This window comes from Amia ocellicauda, chromosome 17 (assembly GCF_036373705.1).
Source record: "Amia ocellicauda isolate fAmiCal2 chromosome 17, fAmiCal2.hap1, whole genome shotgun sequence".
NCBI lineage: Eukaryota > Metazoa > Chordata > Actinopteri > Amiiformes > Amiidae > Amia > Amia ocellicauda.
In genome coordinates this window covers 12,957,696-12,978,583 of record NC_089866.1, presented here as the reverse complement: position 1 = coordinate 12,978,583, position 20,888 = coordinate 12,957,696, and the positions used below count along the sequence as shown (strand labels likewise).

Genomic DNA, 20,888 nt, shown 5'->3' with positions numbered 1-20,888 from the left:
GCAACCAAGTATTGAAACTCACAATTTAATTCATGATTATGTTAGTTTGTAATTCCTACACCATTCACCCAATTTGGATGTAACTACACTCAAGTTATAGATGAAAGTCTACACTTAAAGCACATATTGATTGTTTCCTTTCAAATCCATTGTGGTGGCGTACAGAGCCAAAATTATGACAATTGTGTCACTGTCCAAATATTCATGGACCTAACTGTAAAAACTTGTTTTAATGATCTGAGTCATTTACCATAAACTATTAATCGATTGTTATTGCATACTGCATGGATTTGTAAGAATAATTATACAGTAAAAGGGAGTTGCCATGACACAGTGCTGAGTGCTGCTGCCTCACAGTGGCTGAGCCTGGGCCTCGGGTGTCCGACTGTGTGGCGTGATGCGGTTCTCCCCGTGGCTGCACTGGTTTTCAACAGGTGCTCCAGGTTCTGCCCACATCCCATAAAGGCTGCTTTGAGAGACTGGCTCCTCTGAATTGCCCTGGTGTGTACAGTATGTGTGCTCCTCTGCAATTGACAGACATCCCGTCCAGGACCCTCTCTTGAGACTTATGTGCATCAGGTTTCGACTCCAGCACTGGGGCAAGCTGTTATTCAAACCGGATGGATAATGCAATATTATTTGATACCAGCAGAATCAGAGGGCTTATATGTATGTACGCACTGCCCAGGGTTGCCAGCTGGGGGGTTTGGAAGTGGGGTCAGAGGATTTTGAGGCTCACACTCGAGCCAGGCACTTTATCCATGCTGCTCTGCCCCTCTGGAACAATGGTCCTGGTCCACTATGCTCCCGCTCAGCATCTCTCACATACGCTGGGCAAAATCAGTAAGTAGCCAGGGCTGGCAGATCCAAACATCTTCAAATTAAATAATTTGCATGTTGACTATAGCAACTCTAAAAGACAGCCTGTTAACTGTGTAAAAATTACAGGTCACACCAGCTAAAGCTGTAATCACCTTGTTTGCAAATGGGCCTCAGGAGAAAGGGGGAACATGAACACCTTTACAAGAAGCACTCATGGCATCGCACTTTACAAATCTGAATAGATGTATCATCAGTAAATATTTTCTTTGAGCTTTACAATGATTATGCATAAAGGGACAATCATTTTGAAATGCAGGAAAAATGTAAGAAAATCTGAAATGAGAAATCAGTGAGGTTGCAAACAGACTAACCCACCATCTGATAGCTGTCATCGAGAACAGGAAAGAGAAGCTAATGCTCCCGCAACCGCCTCATATCTCAGTTACTGAATAGCAGTGTAGCAAAAGTGCCGAGCTCTGCCTAACAATCAGGTAGCTACTCTATTGTAAATGATGAGTCTACAGTAACTGGGATTCAATATGGTTCGCACTTTTGCATGCATTATAAAAAAAAAAAAAAAAAAAAACACTGGCTGCCAGTATTGATAAGACTTTGGGTTTCAGAAGCTGTTGTACCAGATGCAGTTTTTCAGTCTGTCAGTTCTGGCACTGAATCACAAAGCCTTGTCAATGCTTTCATGGATTTACTCTCTAAGTAACTCAGAAAAAACACATCCCCCCAAAAACAAAGACTTAGACAGATGAGCATCCAGAAGGAAAGCACAGTCAACTGCTTGGCCCTGTCCTCAAACCTATACATTGCCAGGCCATCCACTTCTTTTCACATTGAGGCCACAGCGCAAACAGCAGAGCTATAGCAATGTAGGGAGGACTAATGCAGCCCTCAATGTGAGCACTACAGGATTCACAGGCTCATGGTAAACCACAGGGGTCACTGCTGCAAGCCGAGCCAGCCCTGGCATTCAAAGTCATCCAAATGTGGCTACGCTTGGCCAGTTGTGCACCACACCCTCTGAAATGGACTCTGCTAGTCCAGGCTGGAAGCAGTGCTGTCTGGTGTGTACGGCCCAGCCTGTGCTTTTTTCAGGGCCAGTCGTCCGGGAGACTTATATGGATTTCTATTAGACCTCGTTCACACTTATTAGGCCGGCCCTGGGCCGCCTCAAATTTAGTCCGGCTTTTTTCAGACACAGCGTTCACACTTGCGGTTTTAGGAGGCCTAAGTGCGTTCAGATATGCGGGCGAAAAGGCGGCCTAAACGAAATGCATGCCGGGAAGTAAACAAATCTGCTCAAACAAACCAGTGACGCAGGACATTAGGTCTGCTTACAGGTGTATGCGCTGTATTTATAATCACAACTTATTAATATTGATTGGATATTGTTCGGTTCTATATTTTATTTGAAAGTAATCTTACCCTTTGCAGCCGAAGCTTTCTAAAATAATTAAAAATGTGCTGGTTCAATGGGGAATCTAATTCATATATTTCCCTTTTCAAATGTCTATCTTCGGTTCTGCAAGCCTAAAAGTGCTGTTATACAATCCACCCGAAAGCGAAGCACCTTTATTAGGACATCCGCATTCAATCACAAGAAATCATATGCATTAGTATGCAATCGTCTGCATCGAAAGCAGCCTCTGTGATGCGTCTATAGTTATAATATCCTCAGTCAGCAGCGCTGTGCACTTCCTGCAGTTTGTTTTTTAACTTTATCTTCATCCACATTGTAAACAGCGCTTTAATTTCTGCATCGTCATAGTTTTTACCTCTATCCCGGCATTTGTGATTGTACTGCTCAGCTCAATATAACTGCATTTCGGATTGCATAGTAAATACAGTAACTGGTCTCGTATTAAAATGTACTGATTTGAATGGAAACCTGCTTAGGTTAAATTTATATCGTTTTAATGCAAAATACGGATAATGAATAAAGTTATGGTCCCGTTCACAATTAAATTTCAGATCATACTTAGTACAAGAAAAAACAATAGCAAGTTTACCAGCTACACACTTTCATTTTAATCGACCGAGTAGTTTGAACTGTTTACATTATAACTCATTACTTAGCCTAGACTTTTATAATATATATAAAGATGTGAGCTAGCGAAATGTAACAGTACATTTAAGGCTATAGATCGATATGACATTCAAACAATACAGAGACAGTACTGTGTGTCCCGTAGTGGTGTAGCTGTGTCGGTGCCCGTGTTTATTGTGTGTTTATTGTGTGTTTATTCCGCGTCTCTCAGACACGCGTCTATGGGGGCGGGGCTTGAGTTGCGTCACACGCTGACGCTTTCCACCCGGCTCAGGGCCCGGCGCGTCACAGTCACATTTAGGCCGGCATTAGGCAGGGTTGAAAGATTTAGGCCGGGTCGAAAAGCGTGAACGGGGTCTTATTCTACCCCACGGCACAACTTACAAAGGACCAAGAAATGTATTTGTGCTTGCGAAATGGCACTGGTTTACAGTTTAACATTGTAAATAAAGTAAGGGTGATGCAAAACCTTTTGGCCAGAGCTTCATGTTCAACAGAAAACTGGATGATGTATGACTAATATAATTTCTCAGGGAATTACTCGTACGTGCAAGGGACTACTCAATGAACGCCAGGGTATTCGATGAGCAGAAACGCAAAACAGGAAAAAAAGCAGATCATATAAACTCATCCTTTTAATGCAGTGTGTGACACATTCTAGTCCTCAATGTTCATGCTTCCCACTAGTCTTATATCCCGTGAAGATGTAGTTGTTTCTCACACTTCATCGCCCATCTGAAATGTTCTCCTTTTCCTACTACTTTCCACAGACGAGGCACATTTGCAAATAAAGCCTGGTTGAGCATTAGTCTGAAAATATCTCTCCTCACAAGCTGATTTCATCCAGCATAAATATGCAAAGTTACAGCATGATGTTCTACAGATCTGCACAAACAGCAGTATTGTACCTATCACCTCCCTTTGTCCCCTCCTGCTATTTGCTCTTCTGTGCAATAGCCTGAACAAGCTAGAAAACAGCCCAGACATCCTTTACATAATAAGTGTCAATTGGTCATGATAAAATGCATTATTTTATACTTTGTAAAACAACTACTTTTTTCAAAGTCATCTGAGAGATCTGAAGAGTGAGTGTTTCTATATATATGTATGTATGTATACAAATACATACTAAGTGCTTGAGGGTGTGCATACTAGAGTGTTTTTCTGCCAAGCTGAGGTGTTTAGTGTTTGAAATCATCAGCATACGAGACTTCAGCACAGCCAGCAGCAGTTATCCGCCACTTTGTATCAGACCTCCCCGCTCCCTGGTTCCCAGAGAGATCAAGGGCTGAGGTGAAGGGCCGAGAACGAGTACTTACGTTTTTACGTCTTCTAAAAAACACCTATTTCTCAGCAGACCGGCCCACAGTTGCACTCCGACGATTCCAAATATAAAGAAAACGAAGAAACAAAGCAGAAGGACATTGCCTAACATAGGCAGGGTATCTAAGAGCAGGGTCACCAGTATTCGCATACCTGCAAGGAGAAACATAGAACAAATGTATTAACAGATTAAGACTTCTGTAGTGCATGTTAAAGTTGGGGCTAACATTCACTTCATAGAATAGTTCCTATGAAACAGGCTTTATCATATTTATATCCATATTCACACAGAAGCTTTTATAATTGTAATTTGGCACATTATAAGCATACTTTAATATTTAGCAATTGGATGTTTTAGACAACTGTATTTCTCATTATGGGTATCTAGTAACAGTTACATTTTGGGTTTACTAAATATTAACAGAACAATACATCTGTTTGTAATTGTATCCAGTACCTGGTTATTAACATCTTGAAAAAATGAAAGCCTGAACCAAAGTATAAAAAACATATCTTATAACTAATGATTAACTGTAAAAGATACAAACATTACATTTGTATTGCCTAGTTGTTAACAATGAAATGCACATAATGGCTTCTTAAAATACAGTGTGAATGACCTGTTTTATTTCTTGGCGTCACAAGAATAAGGTCTAATACTTTTCCAATCATTACAACATGACATAAAAGTGATCATAATGCTTCAGATAGCAATACAGTCCCCAGCTTCGTGCCTAACAAAGCAGACTCCATTAAGACCACAGGGCCTCGGCACATTACCCTAAGTGACAGCTCCAGAAATCCGCCAAAACAAAAACACTGCATTGTTGAACTTGATTGCTGTCACTTCAAGCTAAGGGCAACTCTGGATACTGATAAGAGCTACAAATTAAGCCTCTTCATGCCTCTCTTAAAGCAAGGTTAGAATACAGCTATCATCTCAACAACAGACAAGGAACAATGCATAATACGCCGTCTCTCGGCATCAAATGGAGGCAGAAACGCTGCGCATGTCACGATCATGGAGTTTCTGGCATGCAACACAAACAGCAGCTTAATTTTAATGCCGCACTCATCTATTGTGTATGAGGCCGCCTATTCTCTCTCCTGCTCAGCTGAATTACAAAGTTAATACGGTTATCACAAGGATAAGCCTGCTCGGTGTTTGAAATGCTCTCCTAGTTTGATTCACTTTATTGTTAATAAATGATGATTAGTTTCGTGCGGTTTGGAATTATCAAGAAAAATCCTGACACTCGAAGGCACGGCAAAATGAAAGGCATCGCTTACTGCTGGGATACGTGTCCCGTGGGCTCATAATGCATTTACTTTATTATTTGAATGGCTACTGTGCAACCAATGTCACTGCCAAACCACATCATTTAAGTTCAGATTGTTTTCTTCTCTCAAAAGTGTAGGAAGAGCATGGTCACCCAAGCATGCAGCAAAGACACAGAAATAACAAGGAAGAAATTACATTTAAAATCCTGCTCATTCCACAGCAATAGTTTTGTTTGCCGCTGACGGTTTCAAGTGAGAATCAAACCAATCAAGGCTAGCAAGCTTCAAAATAAATGGATTATATTTCAATATTTTAAGTATTGTTATGAAGCAACTTAATCCAATGAGGCGAAGAAACACAATTCACTGAATAGTATATGTAAAGATTGATAAATTGTAAATTTGTGTATAGAAAAACAAACACACAAGTTATTCCGATATTACATTCTATATCTCTTTTTATTTTGGCCAATAAACAAAAAATGTATATTTGTTTGAAATAAACCTAGAATGCTGCAGCCTACACATAATTTTAAAAGCTTGCATTCTTGATTCTAGCCAGACACTATTTGAAAGATATTTATCGTCTGGTGCATCTGGTAATCAAATCAGTTATTGGAAAGATTATGTGTTCTGGATCATATGGGCCTCAATCCAGACAAAATGCAGGAATGTTTCAATTTATTGACACTGAGCAATTGTCAACGCTTCACATTCCTTCCATTAAAAGCCTTAGCTTGGAATTTAACTTCTAATTTAAAACAAAGACTAAAAAAAGAACGATTTTATCAGGTAGTTTTAGTGTTCAGCGATGAAGGAAAGTTAATTAGGTTGTGTGCCTGGTGGGCTCTGTTAAAGCAGACAGTGTGACTAAGAGGAGAAGGCATGGATCCCTGTGAGCTGGAGAGTAGAGTTCAGCCCTACAGCACAAGAGGGTTTTATCAGCGTTTGAAAAAACAGGGAAGGGGTGGGGGGCAGCACTTATTTATGAAGTGACTCTCCTTGTTAGACAAAAATGAGTCTTTTCAGGGCCCTTGAATATGCAACCCTGCTAATTGTAAATAAGCTCCTGATCGGTGAAGCTGTGTGGTGGCAGCACATGCATTACAGAGCGCACTGATCAGCCATACAGCAGTGCAACGATGCTTAGTGCTACAGACATGGAGGGAGTCCAGCCTTGCATGTTTAATAAAACATGGAAACCCAGAGCTGCCTTTGCTTCCTGGTGGCAGCTGGCCGCCTCTGTGAAAATCAATCGATCAATCAAGCAGACTAACTGAACACACGCAGCTCCAAACCCTTGCAGGGGAATTCTGAAGCTCAGCCAAGAGCTAAGTACCTGAATTCGAAACTATTTCATTCCTAAGAACACTTAGAAATAGAAGCAGAAGTCTCTCTATTTTATTTTTTTTGTGTGTCTTTATACCACCCTAATTTGTTTTCTTAAAACAATTCAGAGCTACTGGTCAGTACACTGTTTAATTGTATTACCTGTATGCTCAGTACATAGTATCAGAGGATACAAGTTCATGTTCAGAACTGAAGTGGGTCAGTGTAGCAATCAGTCAGACTGAGCAGCACAGTTGAGCACTTACTTAGTGCTCTGTCCTTTCTGAAGGATGCGCTCACCTCATTTTTGTTTAATTGAGAAAATACATCAAATAAGATCCATAATTGGTAAAGAAATTATGTATTTGTTTGTTTATTTTATTATTGTTCGCTTTTTAATTTCCCTGTCTGTGGGGCAGGTCATTAAAGACAATGCCCATTTGATCCTGCAAGCTTTGTAAACCGCTTCCACCACAGCACCCACAATAGGAGTCTGCATGACACTACACAAATCAACAGGACGTTATTCACAGGCAAAAGTGTCAGGGTCGTTTCCCTGTCTTTTTACACAGTGTCCACAGCAAGGGAGTCTAACTAGAAACAACTCCTCTTTAAAGATTGGCGCTGCCTGTGTGTCAGGGTGTATTGACAAGGTTAGCAGTTTTCCTTGGTAGATGCAAGTCTAATTTTTCTAAACTTGTCATGAATGGCCCCCTATTCCCCAGGTTGATTGGTATTGATCACTGCTCAACAGGATGTCACAGTCAGTCTCTGTCAACAGCCTTAAAAACGTTTGAATGCCTGTGAAGTAGCAGCACATGCTGGGGACTTTTTGAACAGGCATTCTATCTATCTTATGTCAAATACTATTTTCATACAATGACGAATGCAAGTTGGTTGTTCGCCTGCGGGTCTGTCGAGGCATTTACAGACATTCTCATGTGAGCACTTACATGAATCTTTCTTTAATCCAATTTTGGTCCAAGCACACTTCTCATTGTAAAACGTACACTGCACATTTACATCCTAATATTTCTATTGTTTTTTGAAGCTCTCCTATGTTATGTCCCCCCAAATTGGAATTGCCACTCATCTCTGCGTCCTGATACACTTCACCAACCCTAAATTAGCCCTGCTTACTGATTCGGAGAAGATGTGAAAGGATGAACGCATATTCTGAAATGTCCTCTGTCAAGTCATCCAGTTCTTATCATGCTACAAGTTCAGTTCTGTAGCATTGCAGGGAAGATAACAACTCTGCACACTGACAGGTGCCTAGTAAACTACAGGGGTCAGTGCTGCTCAGCGACCCAAGGTTCAGTGAATCTGACCTACTCAAGCCCATCCAATCCCAAAAGCTCATGGCCTCTTGGTGGCCCCATAGGAATTCTCATGTACAGTCGGTTATGGGAACCCAGAATCAGATCAGCAATGTAGGGGCCCAGTCTTCATTCTGACTTTTTCAGGTTAAGCTAGTTGGAACCCTACTTTCTGGATGTAGTTTGGATAACGTATCTTAACTGGGAGTAGTACAGATGTCCAATACATTGACTGCTGTCATTCTTGGAGGTTAGTGGTTGAACACTCCGCTGTACACAGAGATCATGAGAGATCGTCACTTAGAAACAGGCAAGGTACATGGTAATTAGGTCAGTTTGCTCTTCTCATTGTCATACTGCCATATCATCTAAAAAGTATTAAAAGCTTGAGCTTGACTCTAAGTCTCTAGTTCCAGATTGCTTGTTGTTTTAAAAGCTTTATGTACTGAAGTGCTGAGGATTTATAGAACAGTAATACATACTGCACAATGACCCAAATATGCCTTTCAAACCTGGCAAAATACCTGACTTTACACAATGTATTTGGCTTAAAGCAGAACGGGTACAATTTCAAGCAACATAAAACCAAGTACTGCCGAGATCTACTGTTATAAAATAATAAACATGACACCTGCAACCGGAATAAATCTCAGCACTGATGAAAAAAGGTTGTTCCTTATTTAACAAGCTCTTACAAAATCAAATGACTGATGGGTCTGATCTTCACAATATGTAATAAACATACACTATATTACCTAAAGCATAAAGACAACAGACACATTAACAAAAGACAGCGGTTTATAATATATTTACTGGGATGCAGCCAGCCACTCCCTTTGCCTGAACAATGACTGAAATCCTGCAATAGCATCTTTCATTTGACAGATGGCTGGAGAAAGGCTTTTTTGACAGCACATTTTCACATTCTGCAGAAGAAGATGTTCCCTCTAGTTTTTTTCCTGATTTGGATCAAGATATTCGTGTCCTATGAAATTGAGGTTAGGGGCACAGAGCACTCCTTGCATTTCCATGCTTGAACTTCATACACTTAACTTTGTGACATGTGTTTCTGACCTTGGTTCCCCTCTAGTGTGTTCCAAAGTCTTCAGTTTATCTGAAATATATTCCCCACACTATGTTTCAGGGGCCCTAAAGTTATTGCAATCTTCTGAATAGTAACACCTGTGAAATGGCAACCAGCCACCATTTCTCATTGCAATGCTGTCAGCTGAAGTCCATGTGTCTAATAGTATGAACCTCTAGACTGCCACACACACCCTGTACTTAACATGCATCAATTTACCAGCTGGGGGAAGCTTGTCCCAATACATTAGTGTCTGTTTTCTATTGTGTATATGTATGTGTAATTGCATGTGTTGTGACGCCCTGCAGGTATATACAGGAGAGAGCCATGAGCTGCACAGCCATGACTACGAGCCTGTTTAATGCCCTCAAGAAATAGAGAAGTGGCCTGAAAGCATATAGAGAAATAACAAAGACTGTCAGTAACCACCCTCACCTGGGCTAGGTGTCATTTTCTCTTTCAGTCTCTTCTAAAGGTACACACAGTATCTGGCTCCGCTACAAAAGAGCTGTGTCTGTGACTTTCCACTCAAATCCCCAGATACACCCACACAACATCAGTGTATTTATCTGTTGTTGTTTTTTTACATAAAGATAGATATCAGAAAGAATGGAGTTTTTTCTGTTACGGTGTGTCCATACTTTCATTATTAGATTGATGTGGAACTGAGAAAAAAAAAAACATACTTACAAACTTGTTATATATCTGCACTAAACTCTGCACTATATGGATATATTTTGCATTCTGTACCCATTCTCTGATCCTTCATTTATACTTATTCTCCACTCCATCAAACAGAATGTCACTGACAATTTGACTGCTGCAGGTGTGGAAGAATACTATTTGTGAGGAACAGCAGCCTCTGTACAATTAACAAACTTCCCCATAGCATGCCACATGCATTATCAGCAATCAGGGTGTTAGTGCTGCAAAGAGTGTGTCAGTTCTGGAGAGTTGGTGTCATTGAGGGGAGTTGTAACCTGACATCACTTATGCCACTGAACCGCATTATTCATAAACCTCCTCTCCTCACTGCTGGGGATCGTAGAATGTAAGGAAAATTTCTCAAGATGACCTGAAAATGACTCAGCAGCAATGTTTTCCAATGACCTTTTCGAAGGAAAAAAAAAAGAAAAATCGCACTGCGGTTTATTGCAAATCAGCCTTCTCTCGTTGTTATGTTTCCTAGCGGGCACTGGAAGATAAACAAAGCTTGGATTCATTATTATTTTGTTATCACAGGGGCCAACTTTTTTTAATCAATTCTTAAAGCAGATTATCTAAGGCATTGTCTGAATATTGAAAATCTAATTTATTGCATCTACTTGACATCGGGACAAGACAACTGAAGTCTACAACAGCAAGATTCTTTTAGGAATCAGAAAAGAACAAGCCGTATAATTAGTGACACTTCCTTAGACTCCATATGCTGGGGAACTCTTGCATATTTTATTTTTTTAAGGGGATGGGTGGCAGATTTTCCACCTGAGGTATTCCTACAGAATTCCTGCAAATCCAGCGAGCTCTGAATTCAAATCAAGTACAAAGAGAATGCCAGCACATTACCGAACAAGGAAAAGGACATATTTACATTCTTTTGTTCTTGCAAGAACTAGATTATTTCTTGCACCTTAAGAGAGATCAGTTGGGAGATGAGTGGGGAGCAGAGGGGGTACACATGCCGCATCCCTCTTGTGCTGATGGTGTGTGTGAGGGAGGTGGCTGCCAGCAAAAGCGGGATTCCGAGTGATGTTGCCTACAAACAGGCTTCAATCACGCGGTATTCATGAAGCGTGGGAGTGGAAAGGAAGCTTGTGAGGGAGTTGATACGGTGCCTCTGTGCCACTTCCTCTTGGTTTGGCAGTACGAGGCTGAGGACAAACTGATGCGCAAACAAGAGAGAGTGCAAGTCTCTGGGAGGGAGCATATGCAATCAGAAAAAGAAGACGAGAAAAAGGAACCACTTTAGAAGTGCAAATCTAGTGCTTCTGTCTCCTGCCGCCACGTGACTGTAAAGGATAAAGACCTGATGTAAAATATCCTGAAACTATTTAACTGACAGGTGGAAGTAGGCGATGGCTGGGATGGCTGACGTTTTGATGCCAGTGAATTTACACACGCTCCATAAAAAATAATAAACAGCTCAGGAAGCAGATAATGGGCTGTGATGCATTACTCGCATTACATTATTGTCACACATCCTAACAAGTGAATAATTCATTCATTTCTCCCTAAAGAGGCAGCTTTATCGCATCAAACAACCAATGATTCCACGCACTGAAGCCGAAGACGTAACCCCATAAATCAAATAATCTCTTCACGTGTAGATGATAGGACCGTTATTAAAACCTACGAAGGAAGAGAATTGATAGCTTGGGGAAGACAAATAAATACAAATGTTCATACTCTAAATAATGGAAGTACAGTACACCAAATACACTTCCGAGTTGCCCCAGTAATTGTGCACAAGAGTAATCAAAGTTTGCTGAAGCAGAGCACACAGCGTCAGGAACTATTTACATGGTAAGATACTGGACTGCACCTTCCACTACCAATCAATGGTTCTTATACTGAGAGGAATGATATTTATTATGAATTTATAGTATTCAAAATAGTTCAGAAAATGATTCTAATGTTGCAAAGAGGCATTTACAAAGATGAGCTCCTTCTTTAAAAATAATGAAAGTTGCAATATTTTTTTTATTGCATACCCTTCTAAATTTTATATTACAATTTGTTACTCTAATCTACACACCACAATGATCCCTATTAACACAGAAGAAATACAGAAAGTGTGTGTACACTGCTCTGAAAAGGGCTTCTTACACACACATACATATATTAAAACTAATTTAACTATAGTGTTTATATCTGCATATGCAGTCAGCACTGTTGTATGTGTGTTAATATTAACTGTGCTGTTAGTTAGAAGCAGCAATGTTTAAGCAGATACTTTGCAAAAATTGTTTCAGCAAAAATAAAAGGATAAGCTATCATATATTTTTCTTTTCCCATGGCTGTTCAACCGTCATTACTGAAATAGTGATCGATTTCTCTATTCATTCTTTCTTAGTTTTTACATTCCTGGCCATACACAGTAACTCATGCATCATTCACAATCTCAGAGGTCATGTGCTCCATGCTGAGGTTCCTCTCCAAGGTGGCACAAAACACAGGAAAATGTTTAAAACAAACCCACTCCTTACGTTGACGTGTCTTTGCACGAACTCTCCATTTCTCAGCACATTAGCAATTGCAGAGCAATGTTTACACAAATACACAGGGCCAAAAATCAGTCATGTACGAAAACATTCCTTATACAGTATGTTGCTGCAGAGCCCAATCATGCAACCCTTTGGAATTTCTTTGGCTTCCAGTCACTGGCTTGTTTTCATCCGTACTACAGGCAGAAGGATAAACCAACACTGGCCCCCGGGATTTTGCTCTTTCTGAGGAGCGGTGAAGTGACTCAGAATGTTTTTAAAAAGGCATTTCAATTGAACATGATATCATATGATTTTTATTATTATTAATCATGTTAATTGTAACTGTAACTTTAAAAAAAGCTACATAAGATTAATAAGGTTACGTATTCTACAGTGATACAACAAAAACTGTGGAATACAAAACACTGAGTGGAAATAAGTAGCCAAGCCAAAATAGCAAAATACTTTATTACACTTGAATAGCAGATGCTGAGAATTAGGAACCAAACCAAAGTAATTCTGATGCTTTTTCATAGTGGTCAGGGTCAAGGGCACTGGTAATAACAGTGATGAGTTGCAATGGTTTCAGATATGCTCTCTGTATTCTCTACACTATATATGGGGATACATATAAAAATGTGTCTGTGTGTGCATGATTGGGTATGCAAGGTGACAAATATGTCAAGAGATCCACTTTTGCTTTTGTTATGGGGGGGATTTCTCTTTCCATCTATAAGCATATTCTGCTATGTAGAAAAAGCCTGAGCAGAATAAAAAACACTTACTGGGAACTCTGTTAATGGCTCTGAGAGGTCTGAGCACACGAACAGTGCGGATGGCAGACAGGCTGACATTGTGGCCGTCTAAAGAGTACTCCATCATCCTAGACAAAAAGAGAAGGTACAGCATGGCATGAGCACAGAGACAGTTCATCAGCGGCGGCCGCAGCTCTCTGACAGCAAAGGTTATATTTTTTACATCCTCCCTGTCCCCCCCCCGATCGGTGCAGGAGAGCCATGCTCATTTTGCATTTTTGTATGCCAGGGAGAGACGGTGTGACACTGCGTAGGCACTGAATCATGACTGAGTAAACCTAACCTTTATCTGCTTTGAAAACATACATTCAAATAAAAGTCAGTAGCTTTATTGAAAAAAAAGGGGAGGGTTGAAAAACGCGTCCCCAATGGTCCAGTTTGCATGTGTAACATTGTCTCAATGTACAGTGACCGGATGTCAAGTTGCAGTTCCTTGAATACAATTATATTAGGATCCTGTATAAGAGGTGGATAGTGTTGAAAAATGCGAAAAGGCTAATTAATTTATATTTATATGTTCTACATATTTTATAAAACCCAGGAAATCAAAGTTACTTCATTAAAACCATAGTTTCTGCAAATTTACTTTTTGTCAAATACACATATTTAAGCTAATTGCCTATGACTACAAACAACTCCTATACTACTGCACTACACATTACCTACTCTTCACATAGTAGCAACTATTGCAGACACTTTGATCAACTACTATATGTTATCTGGTCACGTCATGTTGATCATAATGTATAAAACTGCAACTATATCTGAGAGTCATACAGTATGTGCTTTGATATGTCATATGGCATCACAAAGTATTCTGCAGTAAATACCAGCTACAAGATAGATTTTTTCCAGGGCAACATTCTGTCATGATGTAATCTTCCATTATGTAATCTTACAAACTTATTTTAAACAGTGCCTCCTGTAACAATTTAGATAAAAGTAGATACAAATATGACTAGATAAAAGCAACACAGTGTATAACATCAGTTAAGAAGATGTACGGAGTGAAGAATGGGAAATGGGCCGTGGGCTAATTGAGGATTCCTGAGAGGTGCAGTGAGGCGCTGCTTGTGACATTAGCAGTGACATTAAACACACTCTCCCCCGTCTCGCCTCCTCCACCCTGTGTCACTGACGGTGGGACCCAGGACACTATGAGCTCCAGGAGAAACGTGCCCCTTTTCTCACACATTCGTTGTTCTTGCAAGTGCCATGAAGGTTCCTGTAATCTCTCTCTATACTTCCCATGTATACATACAAATGTTTTCAAAAACGCAGAACTCATAATTACCGAAAGCCACAGTGATTTAACGGCTTCATGAATAACTAGGCCGAATAATTACATTTACTTAACATTTCCGCAGACTACCCTAGGCCCCCGTTCTGCTCATTAGCAAGTGCTGAGTTATCTGTCGCAACTTGCGCATCTCCTCTGCTGGGGACAAGAGAATGAAGCACATCCCACTTCTATTAGAGATTCAGTTTTCAGAAGGAAACGCAATCATTTAACATTTGCAAACAACATCTAATGTAAATGTTACAGCATCACTCACAAACCCATGACTCTTTTTTTCAAGGGCAATTATATATGCTGGGATATTTCCACTGAGAGCAGGAGGGAGAGGTCCAGTTAGCAAGGGCTGGCCTCCCGGGAACACTGACCCTGCCATGACGATGAAGAAATCCAGACGGTTCCACGTATCACCCAGGTAACATTTCTGCCCAAAAATCCCCAGAGCCAACATCTTGATGACCATCTCCACAGCGAAGAAGGCAAAAATAAAGTCATCAAATGCCTGAAAGAAAGAGACAGAGAATGCTTTGTGCTTCCAGAGGGATCTGACATAACTAGTACCATCGCAAACATCAGTGCTACATTCAAGGTGAATGCCCATCGAGTCCTGTGTGTTTCTGGCCTGAAACTAATCGTACATGATTTACAGATGCTTTTACATTATTTTACAATCTCTCTAGGCTTACAGTACAGGCCAAAAATTAAAAGCAAAAACACAAAGTCATTTTAAAATAGAATGGATAACTAGACGTAGACTCCCCAGTAAAAGGGAGATTCACTGGGCTGTCATTAAACAGCTTGCTTTGCAATGTCTGGATGGCATTGTTTGAAAGAGAAGTCCGTTATCTATGCAGGCACAGGGAAATCAAGAGAGTACAGCATTACACAATATAATGCTCTCTCCTGGTCAGTCAGAAGAAGAATGGAAAGAAAAACAAACATTGTAACAAAATGATCAAGACTTTATTGTAACAGAAAATTTTCAGAAACATAGGGGCTAGCATGTGACAGTTACAGTGAGGGAAAAAAGTATTTGATCCCCTGCTGATTTTGTACGTTTGCTCACTGACAAAGAAATGATCTGTCTATAATTTTAATGGTAGGTGTATTTTAACAGTGAGAGACAGAATAACAACAAAAAAATCCAGAAAAACGCATTTCAAAAAAGTTATAAATTGATTTGCATGTTAATGAGTGAAATAAGTATTTGATCCCCTATCAATCAGCAAGATTTCTGGCTCCCAGGTGTCTTTTATACAGGTAACGAGCTGAGATTAGGAGCACTCTCTTAAAGGGAGAGCTCCTAATCTCAGCTCGTTACCTGTATAAAAGACACCTGTCCACAGAAGCAATCAATCAATCAGATTCCAAACTCTCCACCATGGCCAAGACCAAAGAGCTGTCCAAGGATGTCAGGGACAAGATTGTAGACCTACACAAGGCTGGAATGGGCTACAAGACCATCGCCAAGCAGCTTGGTGAGAAGGTGACAACAGTTGGTGCGATTATTCGCAAATGGAAGAAACACAAAATAACTGTCAGTCTCCCTCGGTCTGGGGCTCCATGCAAGATCTCACCTCGTGGAGTTTCAATGATCATGAGAACGGTGAGGAATCAGCCCAGAACTACACGGGAGGATCTTGTTAATGATCTCAAGGCAGCTGGGACCATAGTCACCAAGAAAACAATTGGTAACAAGTTTGCCAACATCTGAATGATTCAGAGAACTGGGTGAAAGTGTTGTGGTCAGATGAGACCAAAATCGAGCTCTTTGCCATCAACTCAACTCGCTGTGTTTGGAGGAGGAGGAATGACCCCAAGAACACCATCCCCACCGTCAAACATGGAGGTGGAAACATTATGCTTTTGGGGGCCAGGACAACTGCAGCGCATCAAAGGGACGATGGACGGGGCCATGTACCGTCAAATCTTGGGTGAGAACCTCCTTCCCTCAGCCAGGGCATTGAAAATGGGTCGTGGATGGGTATTCCAGCATGACAATGACCCAAAACACACAGCCAAGGCAACAAAGGAGTGGCTCAAGAAGAAGCACAATAAGGTCCTGGAGTGGCCTAGCCAGTCTCCAGACCTTAATCCCATAGAAAATCTGTGGAGGGAGCTGAAGGTTCGAGTTGCCAAACGTCAGCCTCAAAACCTTAATGACTTGGAAAGGATCTGCAAAGAGGAGTGGGACAAAATCCCTCCTGAGATGTGTGCAAACCTGGTGGCCAACTACAAGAAACGTCTGACCTCTGTGATTGCCAACAAGGGTTTTGCCACCAAGTACTAAGTCGAAGGGGTCAAATACTTATTTCCCTCATTAACACGCAAATCACTTTATAACTTTTTTGAAATGAGTTTTTCTGGATTTTTTTGTTGTTATTCTGTCTCTCACTGTTAAAATACACCTACCATTAAAATTATAGACTGATCATTTCTTTATCAGTGGGCAAACGTACAAAATCAGCAGGGGATCAAATACTTTTTTCCCTCACTGTATAGCCTTATCATGTATATATGATTTGCTTTGCAGCACATGAAACTTCTGAAAGTACACAACAATGTGTAGTAAAGATTTAAAAAGGGCTATAGCTTTTCCTCTTTACTGTTTGGAGACATTGACATATCCATATGCAGAGTAACTAATATTTCCAGCAATGTAAAATATACTCCACTGTAATGGCTACCAAGGGAAAAACTATAGCAGGACAGGAAGTTATTCAAAGCAAAAAATGCCATAATTTAATCTGGAGCAGGCCGCTATTCCCACTCCTTTCTGGCATTGTCCCTGGAGACCCTGACTTTTTCAGACCCACCCCACCCTTGCTGCCACGGCCCCCATCGCGCTGGCATTTTGGCGATGTCACAGGACTCCAACTTTTCCCACACTCGCAGCGACCGGCCCAAAACAGCAACGCTGAAGCGTATAGGATTGTGAATCAGAGCAATACGTCTGTGTTTCCATGGGAGAGAGATACTGCTGCAGGAGAAGTGGCTTGAGTTTTTTGAGGAAGGCCGCATCCACCTGTTTTTTCTTTTAGTTGAGATAAACTCACAGTCTGGGATAAGGGATGGTCAGCAAGTCCTGAGCTTCAGCCTTGAAGTCTTAGACCTCTGCTTTATATTGTATTTAGGTTGGTGTTATATCCTTGTTCTAGCTGCCCAGCCACTCTGTGTATGATATGTGTGTACTCTATGAGTGTGTGTGCTGAAATCAATTAAAAAGCATGACTGATGAACTCGCTGCCTGTGTAAAGATCTCTCTCTGATTGGGAAAATCATACAGGGGGAAGGACGGCTCTAGCACTAAGAGGAACATATGGTGTCTGTGGATGTCCTCTTCCGTCACTTAGGAATCTCTGCATCGTTAGTCACCTGTTCTGGGAATGCTCCCTCAGTGCTGTGGTGGCAGGTAACTGTGCTGTGGATGTGTCGTCATGAATCCCTAGGATGCGTGAACAGCCTGGCAGGACATTTAAGCCCAAGACAGCCTGTATTTAACAGACTGCAGAGGGATTCACCCAATAAGGTGGAGCATCATTCCCTTAAAGCGGTAGTTCTGCAACAGCACACAATCATTAACCCTGTCTCTACCACCCATTGCCATTTGTCAAACATTATATCTTATCATTTGTAATAATTGAACTAGCGTCTGGAGTAAACTGCTGTCACGCGACCCAATTCAACATTGCAGTTTTTGACAGAATGTGTGGGATAGTTGGTCATTCCTCTTCCATTACAAATTTCCTCCGGATGATTCCCATTTATCTTTTATGAGCAAACATTGCAGAATAAGGAGGAAATAGTCTTTTAAATGTGGCCAATTGGCAACACTGATAATTCTAATATCAATAATAGGGCTCAGAGTGGCGCATGCAATCAGCCCTCAACCAGCAGTGCAGCTTGTGTGCTACAGCTTGGATCCAGCTGGTCTCCAACCCCAGCTACGTTACTGCCTTTAGTGAGGAGAGCACCGAGTGACTGAATGTGGTCTGTGTGGACTGGGTCGGGTCGGCAGAAGTCTGCTGGGAACTAATCACACACCAGCCACAACGCGGGGCTTCTCAGGCAGGTGTAGGTCATAGTTCCAGCTGTATTCAGTATTTCATTGTTGTAATCACTGGCTGGTGGGGCCTACTATACAGAAAAATACAGCAGATGGCATTGGTAACGTGCATGTCCGGGGACGTGTGTTTGGTCTCATCCCTCAAGCACTGAGTCCCAGCAGTGGAATGAGTTCAGTAATTTGGTGGAATATAATATAATAATAATAATAATAATAATAATAATAATAATAATAATAATAATTAAGAGGGATTACTCCTGTTTATGTGCAGCCTGAGAATAAAAGAGTTACTGACCTGCAGGATGGTGCACCAATCGGACTGACACTTGAGGTCCTCGCAGGGCTGGAACATACCCAGAGTCACGCAGTTCAGGAGGATGACCAGCATGCTGACGTGCTCGAACCAGGTGCAGCAGGTAGTTAAGGAAGGTGTCCACTGGTCACAGACAGCAGTCATTAAAACAGCAAAGAAAACACACAGTGTACAAGAACTCAAACTCTTCCTACTTCTTATCATAGCGCAAAACCAAGGTTCGTTGTTTTTATGTTAGCCTCCCGCATGAGTTTCTATTAATTGCCAAGGAGAAGAAGAATTAGAAGAAGAAGAAGAAGAAGAAGAAGAAGAAGAAGAAGAAGAAGAAGAAGAAGAAGAAGAAGAAGAACTAAGCTACATTTTCTACTTCTTCGAAGATGGAGATCCCCTAAGCAAACAAAAACTGCATGACAATTAGCTTGGAGCATCTCTCTTCTTTTATCCGATGCATTAGGGCAGAGGGTGCTAACGAACACTTATGTGCTGAATTGCAAATTATTTGAGCCCCTTGTAATTTATCATTTTAATTATAAAGTTCCAAAGATCTGATTATGAAAGGATGGAAAAAATGACTTGCTGTTTACATGGAGCAGAAAAGAAAAATGGGCTCCCATGTGGATCTATTTCTGCTTGTGGAATTGGCAAAGAATACCCTTGTTTGAGTGTATGGAGAAGACACCACTCTCTCGTTTTATACGACACTGGAAAGAGGAAGCCCAGAAAACAGAATGCAGGCGTTGTGGCAGTCTAGCAGTATCCCTCCCGCCCCCAGTCTGTTTACTGAAGCCAAAAATATCCCAAACAGGACTGCAGGCAAAAAACTGAAGGGCCTTTTCAGTCTCTCCTTAAGTAAGTTAATCAATTTCAAACACTGTTCAAAGATTATTTGTGCTTCACCTATATTCAAAACACTCCAATAGCAACTGCATGTCAATTCCTAATAGGATTTACTATTTGTTTTTCTTCTTCTACCCCAAGATTGATCACCCCTTGTGTTAATACACTGGGGGAAAAGGCATACGATGTGCAAAATCAGAGTTGTAATTCACCCTGATCTGTGTTTTAATCCTGTGATTTAAATGATTTAGTAAATTAACTCCATCAGTCAAATATACAACTGAGTGGCCCTTCCTGTTTGTACATATTCTTGGAATTGAATCACTACCCTTGTGACTGTAAAAGGCACACTGTGTCATTAATACAATTTTGAATATCCAAATCTTCTTATACAGATGCTTAAGAAAGGCTAGAGCTATGACTCTTTTCTTATTATAGATATAAAGTTTTCTATAAGCCAATATATACATAAACTGAGGTTATTGAAGGGTAAAGAGGAGAATGTAATTATATATGAGTGGTGGATTACAGTATAGCATTGTTGGTAATTAACACATTAAAATTAAATAAAAACACAAATAAATAACAATAGTGTAAATGTTAACATCTAGTTGTTAACCTTAATATGGAGGAAGAGGAGACCAGCTCAATCTCACACAGAGTAAGGGAGTCGGTTACCACAGCAAGCGCTCTGTTTAGTTCAATTTCAATGACTAAGAATACAAAAAAATACAATACATATTGAAAAAACAATATATCACCCTGGCGTTAGTGTTTATGAAGTTAGGTGGTCTCTTCACAAATGTATTGTGAAAACTATGCACTGCAGAGCAATGCGATTTGCTACATAGACAAATAGGACTGTAGGCAACATTGCATTCAACATTATATCTTATCTTTAGCACTGAACAGCTTCACACAACTGTAGACAATGTTCTTCCATTCAGGAAAGCCACCATGGAGACAAATTGTTAGCCTGAGCCGCCCTCAGGTGTGTACTGTCTGCTGTCCATGGGAACATGTCCCCCGGGGTCATTTCTTTGCTCTGCAGTGCACATTTCTCAATATAGTGGTTTGAAAAGGTCAGCTTACTTTATGTGTACCTGTATAAAGGCACCATCTGCTTAAGCAGTGGTA

The 20,888-nt window shown here is 40.7% G+C and overlaps 1 protein-coding gene across 1 annotated transcript in view; it reads right to left on the bottom strand.

The window, feature by feature from the left end:
• The window catches only part of cacna1ha (calcium channel, voltage-dependent, T type, alpha 1H subunit a), a 100,043-nt gene extending 81,030 nt beyond the window's left edge, over positions 1-19,013 (bottom strand). Inside the window, exons 1-4 of the mRNA XM_066690199.1 lie at positions 18,897-19,013; positions 14,904-15,037; positions 13,209-13,306; positions 4,201-4,357 (exon numbers count right to left, since the gene is read on the bottom strand). Coding sequence (XP_066546296.1) covers positions 4,201-4,357; positions 13,209-13,306; positions 14,904-15,037; positions 18,897-18,989 — 482 coding nt within the window. The 5' untranslated portion in view covers positions 18,990-19,013. The remainder of the gene's footprint in view (positions 1-4,200; positions 4,358-13,208; positions 13,307-14,903; positions 15,038-18,896) is intronic.
• Positions 19,014-20,888: the final 1,875 nt, after the last annotated feature.